Source organism: Chaetodon auriga, chromosome 16, assembly GCF_051107435.1.
Source record: "Chaetodon auriga isolate fChaAug3 chromosome 16, fChaAug3.hap1, whole genome shotgun sequence".
NCBI lineage: Eukaryota > Metazoa > Chordata > Actinopteri > Chaetodontiformes > Chaetodontidae > Chaetodon > Chaetodon auriga.
In genome coordinates, this window is record NC_135089.1 from 6,055,677 (window position 1) to 6,075,722 (window position 20,046).

The 20,046-nt window shown below is 42.7% G+C and overlaps 1 protein-coding gene across 1 annotated transcript; it reads right to left on the minus strand.

Annotated features, from left to right (window-relative positions):
* Positions 1-52: 52 nt before the first annotated feature.
* On the minus strand, positions 53-19,437 carry cntnap1 (contactin associated protein 1). The gene is made up of 24 exons (XM_076752477.1): positions 18,787-19,437; positions 14,441-14,542; positions 14,149-14,342; positions 13,707-13,860; positions 13,110-13,313; positions 12,735-12,919; positions 12,342-12,491; positions 11,934-12,195; positions 11,233-11,382; positions 10,964-11,138; positions 10,396-10,502; positions 10,154-10,276; positions 9,632-9,835; positions 9,388-9,544; positions 9,175-9,302; positions 8,908-9,081; positions 8,586-8,804; positions 8,222-8,461; positions 7,876-8,115; positions 7,575-7,702; positions 7,198-7,291; positions 6,856-7,086; positions 6,723-6,767; positions 53-3,521 (listed from the first exon to the last, which is right to left on the minus strand). Exons 1-24 carry the CDS (start codon positions 18,845-18,847, stop codon positions 3,322-3,324), a joined length of 3,927 nt encoding a protein of 1,308 aa, XP_076608592.1. The 5' UTR covers positions 18,848-19,437; the 3' UTR covers positions 53-3,321.
* Positions 19,438-20,046: the final 609 nt, after the last annotated feature.

Below are 20,046 nucleotides of genomic sequence, written 5' to 3' on the forward strand. Positions count from 1 at the left end.
TCTGGTCCTTGAGTGTGTTAACCGTCACCGTACAATGACACCAATACACAGCTTATGTTTTCTTCAAGCGTCTTTTATTGTGACAGTTTGGCTTTGATTTACACAGTCATGGTCATTTACAGTGAACGTATTACAAAAGAAAATCGCATGTACTGAAGAACAGAAAAATTTCAGTGTGATCACAAACACAACTGTGATGATCATTTCTGGTTCCTGTTGCAGAAGGATTCAGTTTGACGGTGCAGAGAAGTCTAACCTGTCTGCTTCTCACTGGTGCTTTATGATCTGGTTTCATGAATGATATCATCGTTGACAGGGTATCTCCAGTTTCATAGAAAGTATGAAAAAGTCTTTATAAGTATTAAAATCTCTTTAATAGCTGCTCATAGAACTCAGAGCAGCATCGCATGCACATGACTTAATAAACCTCAATTCAACTTTGTGCTCCTTTGAATATTTTTTTATTTGGATCTTCGGTTTAACTCCAGGAAGCATTACGCAGCACTTTCTCACATTTTGTGAAATCAGCAGATACCCTGTCTGAGCCAACAACATCCTGCTGACCTACTCCCTCTACTGGCCATTTTGTCTTAGTCCCTTTTATTCACACCCTTGCTTTCATCATTAGGATGCAGGATGGAGACTTGAGGAATAGTTCAGCACAGATTCACTGTGCTGGTATCGTACCTCACAGACACCTGATACTTGAACATGGAGGAGCCACCCTGAGCTACATCCAGGCCTTGTTTCTATCTCACTGTACTACTGTTGGTGCACTACACTAAGGGAGTTGGATAGTTGGCATCAGTGCACATGTTTGGTTTTTTAATAAGAGTCATTATTGAACATCTGTAGGTTGTATCTTGGTGGGCGAACTATGAACACACAAACATCTGAACAACAAGTCAGTCACACATACACACGCTCCAGGGACCACGCATGATTAACTAATGAGTGGCAATGAAGTGACACTGCTAGGCTGAATATTTATAGTCCATTTACCAATGAGTACAGTGAGGTGTATACATTTATATAATACATAAGTCGACTCTTTCCTAATAGGCATCAAAGCATATTCGACCCAAGTTTGTTGGCTTGCGCCTAATATGAACTTTGAGTGGTGATTGTCCATGTCACAAAAACACAAACTATTCTCTGCGTCGATCACAAACTAACAGCTTCACTCAGTTTGCTTGCTTTCATTATCACTCATGTCATGACAGTATTCTTAAAAATATAGCCTTTAAATGCCAGTTCTTCTTAGTATTTGCAGTTTTTACATCTACTGTACACCCTTTCACTGTACAATTTCGCACAGTTTTGCCCATCTGTAATGGAAGAAATCAACTATGTTGAGTTTTGGAGGCGTATTAGTGCTACAGAGAACAAGGACTGTACTTTCTTTATCCTGAGCAGTCTTAAAAGCTACCATGAGTAATTTTACTTTCAATGCTAAGCAGCCTACAATGAAAATATCAGTCTTCACTGCAGGGTCTGCTCATACATTACAGAGTCAGAGGATTTACATTCAAAGTACTCCATTGAACTGTTTTTAAGTTGCTTCATACAAACCATAGGAATAAAAAAGTCGCTTAACACATTATTCATATATTCACGTATACACTCATTACATCCTACTTGCTATTGTGCATCTGCAAATTAAACTGAGACATTAACATCATTGGTGGCTGATAGAAGCTCATATTATTGCATCTTACTGCAAAGTGCCATCATGCTCTACAAATGCATAGCTAATATGTTACAAATGTTTTCATTTTTCCCATTTTTTTCCACATACACGATAGTGCTTTAGTATCAAGGAGAGCTGCAGTGAGTGATGGTAGCCCTAAGCTTTGGTTGCACCACACATCAAACAAAATTTCATCTTACCAGAGGAGGAAATTTCATTGGACTATGAGTTTTCATATTTTCCACTGAAAGCGGCTAAACAAGCAGCAGCAGTGATGACAGCGTGTTTGGCTACTGTCCTACAGCATTATGCAAAAATATTCAAGCAGTATGAGTTAGAAGTAAAAGATTAGCATTTACACCCTTGTGGTCCTCTGTACATATGTTATTATGTGTGTGCATGTGTGTTTACACGTGCTCTTCTCCACATGGCCATTGGAAGCAGCTGTTTCCTGAAAGATGCTTATTATTGGGGGTGAAAGGATTGTGAGAAGACCGGTTCTTTTGTAATAACGTCGTTAGAGATGTCTGCCAGGTCAAACACCCTGTAGCACCGCGCTATTGGCAGCTTGACCATAATATAAGCAACCAGAAGTAAGACAGAAGGAATGAGAACTTGGATATTTAGGTCACTCTGTCCCTGGCGGGTTTCATCACCTCAACTTTTGTTTGGATTCTGCAGCACACCGACAGCCTGTTCGCTCTCACACTTAGAGGTACATACGTATCGTCACACTGTCATTTCCTCCATGGCTGAGGATGTGTTAGGAATCTGAGCATACTGTGATCGGCAAAGCTGCTATCTACTGACACTATGGCAAATCTCAACCACTTACATGTGCCATTCTGTATAGGTAATGCACTGTTATAGGCTGCAATACAACAAATATAAGCGTATATACCTTGAACAATCTTTATATGTATCATCTCAAAGCTTAAGATCTCACAGCTCCATGCTTGTCAGTACGTTCTCTCTTCGGTTGGTTGTTTCTATCAGTGAACACCAGTTCTGTTTCAGTGATGTGGATTTTGGTTATACTGGTTTAGTTCACCGGCTCTTGGATGCACTCACTGCTCAAACCCAAGACGGATTATAAGCCACGATGTCATGAGAGATTGTCACCAAAAGGTATATTTTAGATGTTGATAAATCTATACAGTAAGATATTAGTAGCTTTAATTGGTCTCAAAGATGGCTGGAAAGAAAAGCCTGAATACTCTAAACTGATGTTCCGACTATAATTAAACATCCCTTTAAAATCCTCTTCCCACAGTGTCTAATCTAAACCCTATCTGAATAAGCTGTTATGGTTAATTCAGATCAAGCTTGCTCAGATGAGGCACTTCAGTAATTCACCCTGCAATACAGTGTGAGACTTGTTGGCTACTCACGCAACATGGGGCTCGATGTGAACTTTATCCCTTACTAAAATACGAACTATGTAGAGCACCAGGCATCAGATCCCACTCGACTGGAGAAAGAAACGCGAACAAAAATATGAAAAAAAAGAGAACAAAAGAATTAGAAAACTTAATTCAGGTATCTGTGGTTGTTGTAAGTGCTATTTCCCGCTGCCCAACCCTCAGTCAAACCCTGACCCACTCCCACACTGTCCCAAAGGTCCTGTGATGCTAGTCGCTCCTGAACTCCTCTTCAATTTCTGGGAGGTTCTTTTTTTCCCTCCTCAGGGTCTCGGTCAGCGGCCTGGAGCTGCTGGGGGACTCCAGGTTTTTGGGTTCATTGGTGCGGTAGCTGCCCTTCTGCTGATACGCATAGACATAGATGCTGTACAGGCCTCCGAAGAGCAGCAGCAGTGCCAGGATGACAATGACTGAAGGATAAAAATAGCACAGCTAGAGTTAATCTGCACCAAAATGAGGAAAGAGGTGCTCTTACAGATACTGACAAGGAACAGACACTGCTTAAATTGAATTTTTATTCCATTATATCAGCCAAACCGGTGAATTTAGGTCTGATGTTATCTTTGACAATTAGATAAGTCAAATGTCAGACCAATGTTCCTCTAACACCCAAGTCTGTTCTCTTAAAGTCAGACAAAACTACACACAGGATAGCCACATTAGCAATGTCTATCATGACTGAATACTGCAATTTATATTTCTGTGACATCTTTGGTGCTACGTGCTTTATGTCATTGACACATGCTGGCCAGCACTATGCTCTATTTTTCTTTTGTTTTTCTGTTTATGAAGGCCAAATTCTGGTATTTTCATTTGTCTGATCCATCAAAGTACCACTGCTCCTTGGCTGAACACTTCCGTTTCTTTCTTATTATTTTTGGTCAAGTTTTTTTGCACAGCACATTTAATGCAAGTTTCAAAATGCTTTTTGGGTCAAACAAAGTGAGGTATACATCAATGGGACGGAAATAAAATTAGACAGATGAGCATATACGCAACAAAACACAGTTAGGTGTTCTTACAGAGACTGATGAGGAACAGGCCTTGTTTAAATTGAACTTTTGTTCCTTTATATCAGCCAAACTGGTAAATCTAATCTATATTATCTATGACAATTAGATAAGACAAATGCCAGACCCATGTTCCTCCAACATCCACGTCAGTCAAAGCTCCTTCTCTGTTCGTTCTTTTTGTTGGAGTTGATTTGTACAGCACCTTTTTATACAAATGCTGTTCAAAGTGCTTTTGGGGGGCAAATATCAGTGGAACAGAAAGAAAAGAAGAAGAAGAGCACAAGAAAATATGCACACAACATCATCATGAGTATGCTAAAATGCAGGAAAAGAATCCATGAGCGTGCTAAACTGAATAGAAATGTTCCGAGGTTGATTATAAATGAACTCAGCGTGAGTGCAAGTGCCAGAATGCCAGATTAGCTATTCCATAATTTTGGTTTATAAATACTGAATGCAGCCTGGCCAGACTTACAGTAGGTTCCCAGGACATGATGGAAATTGGTGCCTGGCAGCCTGAGAGGTCTGCTGGGTTTGTAAATTGAAAGCATAATCTGATATATACTGTGGGGCCAGGCTTTATACAACAGGAGCGAGATCTCAGGAAGGCAATGGATGTTCCTGAAGATGAGGGCGATGTGTTGTGATGTTTTTGTCCTGGTTAGTACGCATGTCGCTGCATTTTGAATTAGCTTCACTCTGCAAGAGGTTTCAGATAGGAGTTCTATGAAGAGGGAATTACAGTAATCCGGACTCATGAAGGGCATGAGCTTTTAGCATGAGGCTGGAAAATTTCTCGGCTGGTAAAAGGTAATGTGATTTTTAAAGGTTAAGTCAGATTTGTCACGTGGTCACAGGTTTTATAAGACTGTGACTGTAAGTATTCACAGACCAGCTGCCTGTAATCCTTGGCTGCTACAACCAGAATTACTGCTCAGTTGTTCAAGCTGTTGCTCCACAACTAAAAGTTCAGTGTAGCTTTAATGTTCCCCCTGCCTTTGCTTAGATTTCCTGTCACAGTCCAACGAATGCAGGTCAGGTAAACTGGAGACATTAAATTGCCTGTGGGTGTTTGTTTGTCAGTCATTGTGTGTAACAGACTGGTGAAATGTTGGTGTTTCCTTCTGCCAGTGCATGCTGGGAAGGGCCTCAGCCCCCTCAGGTTCACACTTTCAATAAATAGGCATAGAGAATGGGTCAGTGCCATTGATGCTGTTGCAAAGATATACTGCACCTAAGACAGAGCTTATAGCAGCAAGGAGGCAAAAAATGTTATTTAAAGTGAAGAAAACATATGTCTTCAATAACATTGGCCAGAATTTGCTCACCAGTAGAATTGACCATTATGTTTTATCAGCTACATTTGAAGTAAGTGCTGTAATTTCTCAGTCATAACCATTTTATCCTGAGCAGTACATCAGACAAGGATGATGTCTGATAACCTGGGGGCACGATTGTTGGAATGCCTGAATGGTGAACCAATCTTAAATGACACACTGATATCCTGCATTAGCATAATACATCTGAATCTGAATGATCTATTAAGCTGAAGCATCTATCAACGATGAACTGAAAGCTGGGCCCATGCATACTAAATATATCTGATCCGGTAAAGGTCTCAGACAGGGATAGAGCAGAGAGTCTCTGTGCTGCAGTTTAATCCAGAGACTCCAGCCTCTCCTGCTCATCAGGGAGACCTGCTCTAATTCATTCCGTCATCCGTAATACTGTGCTGCAAATCGGTGGTCTGGACTCAACACCCTGCACGTCCTCTTGTAATAAAGTGCGAGTTATCAGGGGGATTAAATAACTGAAGAAATATATTAAATATTGATGCTTTCCAGGAATTCATAGATGGACAGAGAAAAACGCATTTGTCAAATTTCAGCCTCGGCTTCATGCTTTTGCAACACATCATTTCTGTGTTGAGAGACATAACTACTCATTCATGTTAGTTTTGTTATGATCGTTCCATTGTTTTTATCTGTCCTGTGAACATAATCTCCTCCTTTTCTATTGCTTGTTGCTTTTACATGATTGTCTATTGTGATTGCAATATGATTTGGGGAACTGTCTTCATAGTGATGGCTTTAATGCACTACTGTAATTTCACTTACTTTCATTTTATTCATATACTCATGTTGACTAAAAGATAATCTGACCCCACTGCATGGAATCAAACACAGTCTTTAATATTATACTTATGTATTAGAAATATCTGGTTGTTTATTTTTCTATAAGTTGTTGCGTTTTCTTTTTCAGATTTGTCCCACATGTAATAAATTTGAGCCTGCAGTCAGACGCTTGAATAAACACTCAAAAGCCCATATTGGAATCTGACAACCCTGCTCTAATTTAGGATTAGAGGATTTTAGGAAAAAAGGAAAGAGAATTTCAAACGGATGATTTGTGTCATCTGGGACTGGAGCGAAAGACTGAGTAAAACAGAAATGAGGGAGAGAAGCAGCGCTGCAAAATGAACCAAATAAACTGCTAAATGTCACATTACTGGTCTTGTTTTTGAATGCAGCAATTCAGAAACAAGGCAGATATGCAGTATTTGTCTATTAAAGTATTAAAGAAGAGAAAAACCTTTACCTGTTATCCAAAACAAGCCCAGGTCATCATGGATATAAAAATACTCTGAAAAGGAGAGATACACACATAAGTGGATGTACACAAAATGGTCTTGACTTTTTGTACTGATGCATTATGGGACATGTAGACTCACCTATGCCAGTGAACCACGGGTCTGCCTCCCATGGTACGTAACCCAGGACAGGAGGGAAAGCACCACAGTTGGACTCAGAGACGTAGCCTTGTGTCGTTACCGGGGGGTCTGTTTCATTTGGACGGAAGAAGGCCTTTAAAGGGGCATAAACGTTGTATCTCACCCCAGATATGCAGCCTATGAAGCCTGGAGCGTTATGCCTCTGGATGTCATAGTCAATGTCACCAACCTCTGAAAGAGCAGACAGAAACAACATCAGAAAAGTGTATTAATAACAGTGGCGGTAAGATGAATATATTAGGCTACTCGTTCTCAGGAATGACTAGTAAATTAGATATTCACCCATCACTCTGCCCAGGAACATGGACTTTGGAGAATCAAACCTGGCATCCTCCACCAAAGTTATCTTTTCCACGATGGGCTCCATGTAATCCACCTGTGGGCAAGGCAAGATCAGTTATACACCTCATCTTTACAGGAAGGGAACTGATTCCCCTGTTTCCAGCCTTTGTACTAAGCTAAGCTAACTGGCTGCTGGCTACTGGCTCCAGCTACACATATGAGATCATATGACATCAAACTATTCCTTTATTCCTATGTGTTAAAATTCATGGATCACTGTTTTCTTGTAATTTCAGTCCTCCTATGTATACAGTCTATGCCACAGAATTAACAAATAGGATCAGAGTTTGCACAGTGACAGCAGTGGGAGCATGAACCTGGGTTTTGATGGTTCTGTTGTGTCTGGTTATGTTAACATAGTGGGGGTATCCGTCTGCCAGGTTTCGGTGAGTCAGCTGGTACTTGTGTGTTATGAGCCCCAGTTTATACCTCAGATCTACACTACCTGTTGGGAGAGAGGACAAAAACGACATCAGCAGCATATACTGTTTTGCTGAATAACTGCATCGCATCAACTACAACTTTCTCTAACTGTGAATAAAATGAATCTTCTGTTCTCTAAATATTATTCTGCATCAACAAATCCATCCTCCACATTCTCGGACAGGCTTCTTTTACCATCAGTCTTGAGGATGACAGCGATGTAGTCTTGGACAAAGGAGCTGATGTACAGCAACACAGCTGGCGTGTGAACGGTGCTGAAACTGAACTCTATGTCATCCGCCGTGTCATTGTAGCCGAGGCTGAAGTTGTCGTAGTGCGGGTCGATCCAGTTGGCCCAAGCTGCTTCGTCTGATATAGGCTTCTTTCGTATGTTGTATCTCAGCCACGAACCAATCTCAAAGTGAGCTCCGATGTCTTTGAAAAGATCATTGTGGAATTAGATATCTAGATATGTTGCAAAGCACTGCTGCAGACGATGTCAGTTACTATGTGAAGGAGAAGCCTCAAGTCAAAAACTCACCTTTGTGACAGTAAAAGCCATCAAAAGCTGTATTGTTACAGTCACAAGTATAGGAAGCATAACCCTCAATACACTGGCCGCTGTTTCGGCATGGTATGGTAGCATTGAGACACTCTCCAGTACAGTTCCTCCTTATGCCCTGTTCTTCATTTACTTTCCCTTCTAAATCAAGGGGAACACCGTTCATCCGTAACCCTCGAAGGCAGCCCAAGAAAGGTCTCAGGGTGCGGTTGGCTGCACCTAACACAAACAAGGCTTTTATCAGTGCTTATTCGTGTTCATTCAAACTTTAGGACATATTGGATGTACTGCATATCATCACAGTTTTAAATTCCAAATTTCCATGTTACCTCAAGCAACCTACCTACTAGGAGAGGATGTGAAAATTTCATGGTGACGAAGGTCTGACCTGGGAAGCGTTTAACTGCCCAGGGCTGATAATCAACCTTGATCCGGGCCAGTTTCACATTAATCTCAGCTTGAACAAAGTGCCACTCATTGTCATTGAGTGGCATAGGGGAGTGTAGTGTCACATTAATGATGCCATCACCAACCATAAATACAAATGCAAGGTCTTGGGTGGCTGGAAGAGGAAAGAAGAAGACATAGAAAGGAAAAATAAAAAAACTTCTAGTAATAGTTAGATAAATCACTCAGTGATATGAGAAGAGCTCAAGTTAACTCACTATTCAGCTCTATCCGTATGAAGTTTCGAAGATGGTCATCAGAGTTCTCGAGGAAGACGCAGTTGTCACGATAGGTTTTGAAGTGGAAGGAGATGTCGGCACTAGAGCCAGGTGTGAAGGTGGGGAAGGTTAGGTAGGTGGGCTTGACAAAGGCTATGGTGTTCCAGATGTTCCCTGTGGGCAGAATAAAATATATGCATGTATATTAACAACTATGAACCCCTCAACAACACTGAATCACTACGCACTCCATAATATTAAACTCACTGTCTCCATGGCAGCGCAGGGGACCGACGGTGAAGTGTGCCTCTGAGCCGGTCCTGTTAGTATCCCCTACTACCACCCTCCTCACAGGCAGATGGTCTCTAAAGTCCAAGTAGCCCTTATCTGAGAACCTGAAGAGCCACAGCGGGGATGTTAAGATTTTATGGTCAGTGTCACAGACACAAGCTGAACCTGCTCCACACATCCCACACTCACCATTGTCTATAGTCGGCATCACAGTTGCATTGGAACTTGGGATCGATGCAGGTTTGGTTGATGGAGCAGCCGCACTTTTGGACCTCTCTGAACGTTCCACCCCAGTAATAGTGACTCACATTGTTGCGGCCAACCCAGTAACCAAAAGGTCTTCCATCTGTTTCAAAAACAAAATGCTGCCATTTGAGTTTCCTATCTTTCCTGTTTTCCATGAGCACACTACCAGTTTAACAAACTGACTCACCGGGGGTGTTGAGGAGACGAGACTTGTAGCAGGAGTAGTCGATCCACTGCTCACAGTACATGGAAGTGTTGGCTAAAGCAGTGACTTCGTCCCAGGAAGCGTTCCAGTAGTTGACATCTCCTATATACGGCTGGTGTATTGAACTCCCGGACACCTTGGTGCCATCCACTCTGTCATGCAGAATCACTGTCCAAGCTTTGTACGCTGTGAAGAGGCATGACAGATGGTCATAGTGATTAAATATTAAAAGAGGGAGGGAGGGAGAAATAATGTAAGAAAAATGACACAGACTTCTGGTTAAGCAGATGCACACTTTCACACACAGAAACAGCTGGGCGTAGCTCTCTTGTTTCATAACACCTTTTATTTCCCATGAAATTTCAGTACACGTTTCTCATTACGGGAACATGACAACCTGACTTTTCATTTTCCAACTTTTCATTAACAACCCACAGAGGATCCAGCTAATACTGAGCATGTTGCTGATGAAGCCGTATTTTATGAGTGACAGTGATTACTTACTCTTCATTTTGCAGTACACTTCAAATGGTTTCAGCGGTCCACTGAGATCAGGATCGATGGTGTAGTTTCCAGACCAATATTTACCACTGAGTCTGTATGCCTCGCATGACTCTTTATAAACCGCTGTTTGACAAGAGAAATGATCAATTTGTTATTATAAAGAAGAAATACGACTTGGGCCAAGTGTAATTAACTGTAAAGAAACACTTATTATAGTGATAAGACCACGATCCAGGACTTACACATGTGACACACTTCTCCTTTATAGCCTGTGTTCTCACACAGACAGATAAAGTCATCCCAGGACTGGATGCATCGGCCTTCATGCTCACATGGATTTGGAGTGCATCTGTAAACAAAAAGATGAGCTTATACTGAGTATTTGATCTTCCAAAAGTGAAAAGTGTCATTTTTTTTTGTTTCATTTTGGCATTCCCTACTTTCTCTGTGCCATTTGCTTCTCCCTGAGGGCCTTTAGATAAGGTTTTATGAGGCAAAACTTACCACAAGGTGATAAATGCTCTACAGAAATGTCTCACTCTAAAGACTCACAATTCAGAGACAAACGCTTCACAAATATCTTGAATGAGATCGCGGCTCTTTTACAACACCATAAAAGAGCCAAGACGATATAGAAATAATGAATACTTAAACGAATGTGTGTATCTTTATAGGACTATGTAACTTTATGGACTCAAATGACTCAAATTAAAGATTTTTTTGCAGTGCCATATGTGTCTATTCCTTACACAATTTTCCTGTGTTTTATCAGATGTGTATGCTTTATGCACGCTGGGTTATATTTCTTACCTGTCAGTGATGCCACATGTGCCCAACAACAGTTCAGCATAGCGGCCCCACTGTCGCTGCAGAATAATGTCGATATCAAGCTGTTCATTGTCTATGAAGATGTGTTGCATGCAGCCATGGAAACGGTTCAGCTTGGTCTCACACTTCCTTACTGTGTTATTGGTTTTTGGACACCCTGGGAGCAGGAAAGCAAAAGTATGAATTGAACAGCGCAGATTTGTAAGTTGATGTCTGGCGTTGTGAACCACTGTTTAAAGTCATCACCTCACCTCCAAAGAAGTAGCGGTCTCCTGTCCGAATTGTGAAAGGATTGGTGATCTTTAGTGGAGAACCTTCCTCCTCATCAATTGTGAGTGTCAGCAGGTTGTCTCTGGCTGCCAGATCTACTGTATGCCAGTAGCCATCATTTAGCCTGTATCCTAGAGATTGGGAAAATGCCTGTCATGCAATGTTTCTACAAGCAGACTCAGTACAGAGATGCACAATCCACAGCATTTATCCAGAATAGACTATTAAATAAACCCCACCCACAATCAATGATTGTCCAATGATATATGATATCATATATGTAGCCATGAAGCACAAGTTTAAGACCCTGTATTGAATCGGTTGCACAGATTAAAAAGTCAGCAATAACATAGCAATAACATTAGCTTAGCAAGCTAGCTACACCTGATAAAATCAACCACAGTCGTCACTGCAGCCAACAAAATCCTCCACCTAGAAATGAGAAGTTAGCTTTTGTTGTCTGCCTCCGTCTGTAATCAAGGATCAATTGTTCAAAAACAGATTGCATATTTCGAGGAGTAAATCTCCCACCTTCATCTCTAACGTACCTGCATAGCTTTTGTTCAGAACAAAGAAGCTTGACAGGCCTTGCAACAACTACGTTGGCAAAGCTGAGCTTATTGTCAATTGCATTTCCAAAAACCTTTATCATCTGACAAGGTCGAAAATTGCATGAGCTCACCTGCACCAAACTGGAGTTTCTTCTTGCCAGGCTGGAATATAGTGACATTGATCTGTCCCTCGCTTAGGCCCAGCTCAAGGGCACCCAGGTCATCAGCAAATCGCGTGAACATTAGCAGCCCTGTGTAGTCCCATGAGCGGAACTTAAACTTGACAAACATACGAGGCCTCCTGAAGAAGCCTGGTACCTGCAGGTAATTGTTGGGCCCCGCAAAAGTCATTGGTTTGAGCAGAATATCTCTGCAGGCAAAGTGCATCGCTTTCTGAGGGAAGAAAGACAAATCAGACCTTATCAGTCACGGTGACTCCACTGCTTGTTATTGTATTGTAAGCATGGTTATGATGGTGATGATCAGAAACAGTGATATTATTACTGGGATGTTGTATACAGGTTTGCAAAAAGCCCTACCTTTTGTGGAATGCGGATGTCAGGATCTTGTCTCTTAGCTTTGTCAATGATGTTGATACCATTGATGAAGACATTCTCCAGGCAACCTCGGAAATTTGGTATGGTGGGCAAGTGAGGCAAATTTTTCTCTATGACGCCCCCTACATATAACTAGGAGAAAGGTATTAAAGCACTCAGTCAGTCATAAACCAGAAAATGAAGTCACATTGTAAATGAATTCAAAAACTAAGACTTGAGCATTCAGATTAGTTCATTAACTGGCTTGTTATGAATAAGGTTGCCTTAATTAAAAGTAATTAAAATCCATTTTTAGGAAATGTGTTCAGCATACAGCTCATTGATGATTTCCTTTACTTATCTGAGCCTTCAGTCCACATATTTTACTATAACTACCTGCGAATCCAGATCCAGGTGTGTAAACTCTCCATTACAGATGCCTGTCACTGTTTGACTGTCCACTGTCAAGTTCACCTGTCGACCATAGCGCTTGATGGTGACATAGTGCCAGTGTAGATTATCGAGAAGGCTGCCGGCGGTCAGTGTGATTCGACCATCGACTTTGTGTATTACACTGCTTCCTGGAAAACAGAGGGTAAGGACAGGAGGAAGTACCAATGAAAACACATTTGAATCATCTCATCAATCAATATTGTATTTACCCAAAATTCTGCAACAAGATCCCTTCCATAAATGTCAACTTTATGGCACATCTGTGGCCCTGTCTGTATGATAAATGTAAGCCCAAAATATTTTCAACTTAGCCTGTACCTAGGCTGATGTGCAGGTAAAGGCGGCCTCTCTTGAGCTCCACAGTGAAAAGGTCTCCTTGAATCCCCTCACTGTGTAACAGCAGACCATCCTGCTCCAGAGTCTTGAAGTTTATGGCAATATGGTCATGTAGTGTGCGGGACCTCTTTTCTGGGTACATGTAGACCACCGAGTCATCCCCGTTGTACTGCAGCACGTAGGAATCTGCCGACAGCATTTCAAAATGGATTTACAACTTCTGAAATTACTGTGGAGGATTAAGATTTAAGATATTGCTCAAATTTTATGTGATGTGCATATGATGTTATATGTAACCTAATATATGTTATGTAGTTAAGACTGTGTATACATAGTCTTATGTAGCTTTTATATAGGCTATAAGATTATACACATTTCAGATGAGTTGCCATTTAACTAGTGTATGAGCATCCTATGAATCAGGTGATACTGAGCTTGTTAACAAGGAACATATTGTAGCATAGCTGGCACTTATATTTGGTGACATATTATCAAATAGGATTGAGCACCGGGATCGTAGAAGGCCCCTGGATGTGAATCAGAGACAGTAAATCCCTGTGTAACGTCCTTCATTTTTACCGTAAGAGCAGCCGAACAGCTCCAGCCTCACACCGATCTTCCCTCCATTCTCTGTGTTCCACGCCAGAGGAAGCAGACGAATGTGTTTAGCAGTAAAGGCGTAATGGAAGACATTCCTCTTCACCTGATAATAATTCCAGTTCCCAGGCAAAGTCTGCAGATTACACCGGGAAAGACGGGGAGAGAGTTATTGAGTCACTGCAATGGTGTTAACGCCTTATTAAGAGACTGGAGATGAACTGATGATGAGATTAGCTTTGTCAGTGCTGAGAGAGATAATATGCTGTGCTGTCTTTGCTTCTGTGCCAGTGACAATGAATTTAATAGAACACCCACTGACTGGAGAATCGGCTGTAAAGATTACGTCTGACTAGTTAATCCTCGCCTCATCCCTGTTATGGCCCTTATCCCACCCCAACCATCCTGCATCAGTGACACCTACAGAGTTGCCTCCTTTCATGATGTACGGCGTCCAGGAGTCCGGCCGGTCTCCGTAGAGCAGGGTGTACTTGGAGACCCAGTCATATGAGTTAAAGGTCCCCTGGGTGGCTATGGCCACCAGACGATACTTCCTGCCCAGGTCTATCTGCAGCCATGGCTGTCTGTCCCTGGGAGATGGGGACCAACCACTGCTGCCTGAGGGGAAGAAAGAGGAGCGTTAGATTTTTAGGGTGATTCATACAGTTTGAGGGATGAAATCATGGATGAATTAAGCACTGCAATTAGTAACTTACCATACAGTTTGGCAAAATTGGCAGAATAAAGAAAGTTATATCTGGAGGAGGCCAGGAAGTTGGAGGCATAGAGCCCAGAGACCAGCGGATCAACACATTCTCCTGCAGTGATAATAAGGAAGACACCAAGGTCAGGAGTTATTAAGAGGGACTTCTCATAATGCAGCACTCACACATCGCTTCAGAATTCTACAGTTCTGGGCAACAAAGACTGGCACAGCTGCACAGCTTGATAAGAAAAGACCATTTGGAGTTTAATTAGAGGCTAGTGCATGCTCCATGAGACATAAAATGCCATTTGAACTGGATCAATCCAATTAAATTCAAAGCATAGCACAAACATGTTTAGTCTTTCTACTGCTGAAGGTATACAGATAATGAAGTCCCAGATTCATACAGCACTCCACAGTAAAGCACAATCCCCAAAAGAGCATTGATCTGCTGTTGTTCAGCGTCGCAGAGTGAATGATTCAGCATCACATGAATGTCTTTGTGGGTGAGTGAGTGTCCGTGTGTGTGAGACTGTCTGTTTATTTCTGTAATTTCTTGAAAAAATGTGTGCAGTTTCACGGGCAGCAAAGTTGTAATCAAGCTGAGACTCTTACTTTGTCTTGTTGAGTTGCTATTCTGCATGTGGTTATGCGACTGATAGGACCATCACCCATCTGCTCAGCCGCACTCCCCAGCCCACAGCTATTAACACTGACCATAATTCTACCTAATCTTGCTTGTGTCGTTGCTGAGGATAATGCCACGATGCTCTCACCTCGAGCTGCAAGAGCTGTCTCATTTTAAGTGCCAAGGTATGCTTTTCAATACTACAAATAGATTTAATATAGATAGGCTACAAAATAGAGATGAATTGGGTTTTATTTGAATATGAACAGGACCAACTAACATAGAAATAAGGTAAATGAAAGCAGCTCCAATGTGACCTTCCTCCTCCCTCTCCCATATCAGTATAATCATCTCCAAACATTTGGAGATGATTACTGGTACACAGGAGTTCTGGCATTGTAATTCCTGTTCTTACAGGACAGGGGTCATAGAGCACAGGAGAAAAGGCAGTAGGCAGTGGCTGGAAACAGGAGACTTTACCAGAATAAGTACGCAAGCTGCAGATGGAGCAAGATGCGGTATGGTACTGCAAATCTTCCAGTTTTACATAACTTTGTCGAAGAGCAGAGGGCTGAGTGATCAAAGCAAAAACTCCAGAAATTAGCAAGTAGAGAGCTTTCACTGCCTTACACTACTTTAAATGACATAAAACATGCACGAGCCATTATACAGCACGATCACACCATGTTCTGCCTAATCTGGTCACATGAGCATGAGTTCTGTCACCTTTCACACAAGGACACGCTGCACATTCAGGTGGAGGACACGTGCTGAGCAAGGGAAATGTGACCTTGACTTTGTGCCTCTGTCTGCCTCCCAAAGAGGCTCTCTCGTCATCTTTATTACACAGAAATCTTTGCTATGCTACGGATGATCAATAACAGATCTGTGGTGCATCGCTCCATTACTACACTGGAGAGCCACTGCAAGTGATCCACTGCTCAAATGGCCTTTAAAGAAAAAAAATATTTAGAAGCTTTGTGCTGCAGTTACACGGGCAAAGTTCATTTGCTGCTAATGGCTTAGTGTTTATTGATTTGTTTTAATTCCTCAATTAGTAGTAAAAGGAAAGGAATTTAACTTTAAATTTGGAGAGCAGCTCCATCTCAGACTACAGCAGGTTAACCCAGGCCACTCAGCTCCTCAGCTCCTCCATGTAGAGAGACTGTCACGCACTCTACCCCCCCACCTATTCAACGTCGCCCTTCCTTTCCCTCGCTCTCACTCTTCGTTCTTTGTCTGCATTCCAACTCCGAAAAGCTTTTGCTTGCTCTTACCGCGTCCCATTACCTCATACTCTCCCTAATCATCATCTTGCTATTTTTTCCTTCTCTGCCTCTCTCTCCCTCCCCAAGTGGGCGTTGTCATGTTGCAGCAGCTAAAGTGTACTGTACCTGAAAGCTGCGCAGAGCATCCAGTCACCAGGTTTTCACCCCTCTCCTTATGATCCTGCATTCCCGCCCCCACCTTCTCTTCTCTGCACCACACAGAGTTGTCTTTTTCTCCATTTATCATTAAGGGGCTGTGATAAACAGTGCGTCTCTGTAGGGCTCTCGCACCACACTTGCTGAATCATCAGTCTGCTATAAGTGTAGGCCGCTCTATCTGGGCTGACACATCATGACTGCTGCTTACATACAGTATGCAGAGAGGCACCTCCTCTGGCTGTCACTGGCCTGTGATGCGTGGCGGCTGAGGATTCAGACACCAGCCTTGTATGTGTGCAGCTGAATGCAGATGTCTGTCAATATTATATCAAAACACACTGCAACAGAACAGCACATAGAAAGAGAGAAATATAGCATGTTCTGTTCAAGGCGTTTCAATAAATCATTCATACCTTGGCAGGCATCACAGCGGGTGGTGTCTGACTAGTGCCAGGGATAAAAACACAAATACTGCGGCACATCAGAATCACATTATGACTTAAACTCAGATCTCAAACAGCTTCATTTTTCTGTCTTAGAGAACAAAACAGCTAAGCTCCACACAGAGCAGCACACCCCTCTTTCTAGATATCCATTCCCCTCACATGGACCAAGCAGTCGGTCTCCTGCTGCTTGGGCTGCTAACCATGACAGAATGCACAAAGCATAAACTTGCTCCTTATGCATATGCATCACGCTCTTCTGAAGCAAACAAACACACTTTTCAGAGCCTCAGCTCCTCTCGAGGCTGTGTCACTGTGCTCTGGGATCTGAGGTTCCATTTTAATCTGGCATAGTTCCACTGTGCACTTCCACACAGCAGATATACAGTTGGCCTGGCCTGCAATAAAGTACCAGCAGGATCTACCAGAAGCCAAACCCACAGGCCCCCACTTACTGGTTTGCATTCTGTGATCCAATGATGTTTACAAGCTTTGCTGCTCATTCACTTTTTAATTCCATTACCCTACAGCAAGATAGCTCCATTTGCTTACCAGCATAGATGTGGCAGAGCTTGTAGTTATCAAACAGCAGCATGGCATCATAAACTAATCCTTTTTCATCCAAAAACTTAATATATCTTCAATAAGTACGCAATGCCTGATAGAAATATTGTTTCCCTTCAATAACTGAACAGAAAGAGCTCAGAAAGGTGCGCAGTATCTATGTGGATCCGAAGAGATACTAATACTGTAAACATGGTTATGCATTTGTTTCACCAAAACTCAGAGAAAGTGTATACAATTGTAATCTTAAACAATCCCTTGTATGTTGTTTAGACAAATTATCCACAGTGGTGGCTGCCACTTCTATTCCCAAATTTCACATCTATCCAGCAGTCAGGTGACAAAACGTGCCTCTTCCATGATCGCCCACTGCCATCAAAACTAATGAGTCATGCAATGCAACTGTACGGGGTTAATAAATAGTCAAAACCCTCTGAGGTCATCCTGACACTGACATCACGCATAAAGCTTATTAGTATGCATACAAGCTCTGCCATAGATGGGGTGATGGCACCTTTTCCCTAAACCAAATTAGCCCCGAACACAGCCCCACCTCTGTCCAGCTAAACGCACCACATGATTCATTGTGATCTTGCAGTAATGATTTCCCTGCCAGGTGAATTCGCGGCCGTCGTGTACAGGGCTTCACGGACAGGTGATGGGAACACATTCTTCCCAAAAAAAAAAAAGTACTGCAGTGGGCTGGTCCCGGTCAGGACGCTGAGCCCTGCTCCCTCAACCGCCACTTTGAAAAGCGGATTTTCAGCGAGAACGACACACACCGTCAATGCGATTTGGAGACGATTCTATCAGAAACAACCGTAGACTCTCGAGCAGCATCGTGCTTTGCAAAGAAGTCGAGAGTTGAACCCACACGGTGCAGAAACTTGCGTGCTGAAAAGCACTGCAATGCAGACAGTTCAGTGCGAAGGGGATCGCCGCGCGCACCTTCCGCAGGACCGACGCGGTTTGCTTCTACACTTTTTTTGTGAGATGCCACAAAACAATGCTTTACTGAAATTATACCAGGCGAGACAAGCAGTGAGAATTAATGGTCCGTGTTTTAAGGCTGTCTGGTTTTATCGCAACGTGTGTTGCCCTTCAAAGATTCCAAAACCCCAGGCTACATTTGGCCCTCCAGTGGTATTTTCCTCTTATTACCGAATGTAACAACTTTTTCTTAAGCAAATCAGACGCTAAACAGTATGCAGATAAGGCATGTAAATACACTTTGAAAAATTATATAATGTAGCAGCCAATAATAGATGAACAATTGCTGTTTCACAAGACTTACGTGATGAGCAATGTTGAAAACCCAAAAATAAGAGGCATGTGCTCAGTATTTTGCAAGTCATCCTTCACTTAGGACACGTTTCTCCGCATAGGCTATGTTAATTTGATCGTAGATTGATCTGCAGCATCCTTCCACCCCCTTTTAGCCCAACTTTAACTCGCGCAGCTCCAACTCCTCTTCCCGGGATCTCGGGCAGCCTCTACCGGAGCGGGGACGCGCATCGGATGCTGGTGCTGATGCTGCGCTTCGCCGAGAGCGCGCAATTCTTCTTTTATACCCTTTAAAAATGTCTTATTCACATGACCGTCATGTAATGGTGTGGCTCCTGCATGAAATCGTTCAACATATTTGCGAATGTGTTTAACATAGCTGAGTGCTTGTCGGCCAGGTGGGAGAGGGATTCTGTTGGTCCCTTCCGCAGGAGTCTGGATGCAGAGGAGACTGGAAGGGAGGAGGGGGAAAACTTTTTCAGTCCGCTGCAGATTGATAATATTTTTCCATAACAGTTAAAAATCAAAACTCCAAATAAATCTTCCAGAACTGGTCAAAAACAATAACTTTCCATCTGGGCTGTGGATCATATCACCAATTCGCCAACGGCTTATTCCTCTTCTCTTCTGCCCTGGCATCCCATATCGTCCTTTGGCACACTTTTCATAGCTGCCAACTGGCCAAGAGTGCACTGCGCTAGTGAGTAGATGGTTAAGAAGTCTTTCTCTCCAGGAACGCAGACGTGCACTTGAATCCCAAAATAGGATGGAAGTCCTTTATATCCTGTACCAGCAGCACATCCACAGAGAATGGTGATGACAACACAGCACACCAGCAGGCTGCACTGTTCTGCCTGGTGTTTGTCTGACCTTGTCCAGGTACTCCATGCGAGTGCATTCACAAACACGCCCAGAGCAGAACAGGTTACAGGATGATGATGCCAGCTGTGCCTGAACTCAGATGCATCTCTGCGCGCACACACACACACACACACACACACACATAGGGGGCGATGGGGGAGGGACGAGACTGAGGCAGAGGGGGATTTGTGGCAATGGGTGGCACATTGACCACAAAATAAAAAGGCTTTAGGATTAAGAAGTGGGTTTATGGGACGGCCGTGTGTCAGTGATGATGTGAGACTGAATGCCTGGGCCAGCGTGGGATTTACCGTGTTTTCAATCAAATCAGATTGACAGTTTGTAAGCTCCCTGCCGCTGGTTTTTCCCCTGAAATACCATAAGAGTATAGAATTATATCTGCGGAGAA

Excerpts from the sequence above, each read along its gene's own strand:
- cntnap1 (XM_076752477.1), bottom strand. The coding sequence starts at position 18,847 with ATGACTTGCAAAATACTGAGCACATGCCTCTTATTTTTGGGTTTTCAA. Across the intron at positions 14,343-14,440 it reads CAATTTTGCCAAACTGTATG|GCAGCAGTGGTTGGTCCCCA; the intron begins GTAAGTTACTAA and ends TCTTCCCCTCAG. Across the intron at positions 3,522-6,722 it reads GGGCTTGTTTTGGATAACAG|TCATTGTCATCCTGGCACTG; the intron begins GTAAAGGTTTTT and ends TTTATCCTTCAG.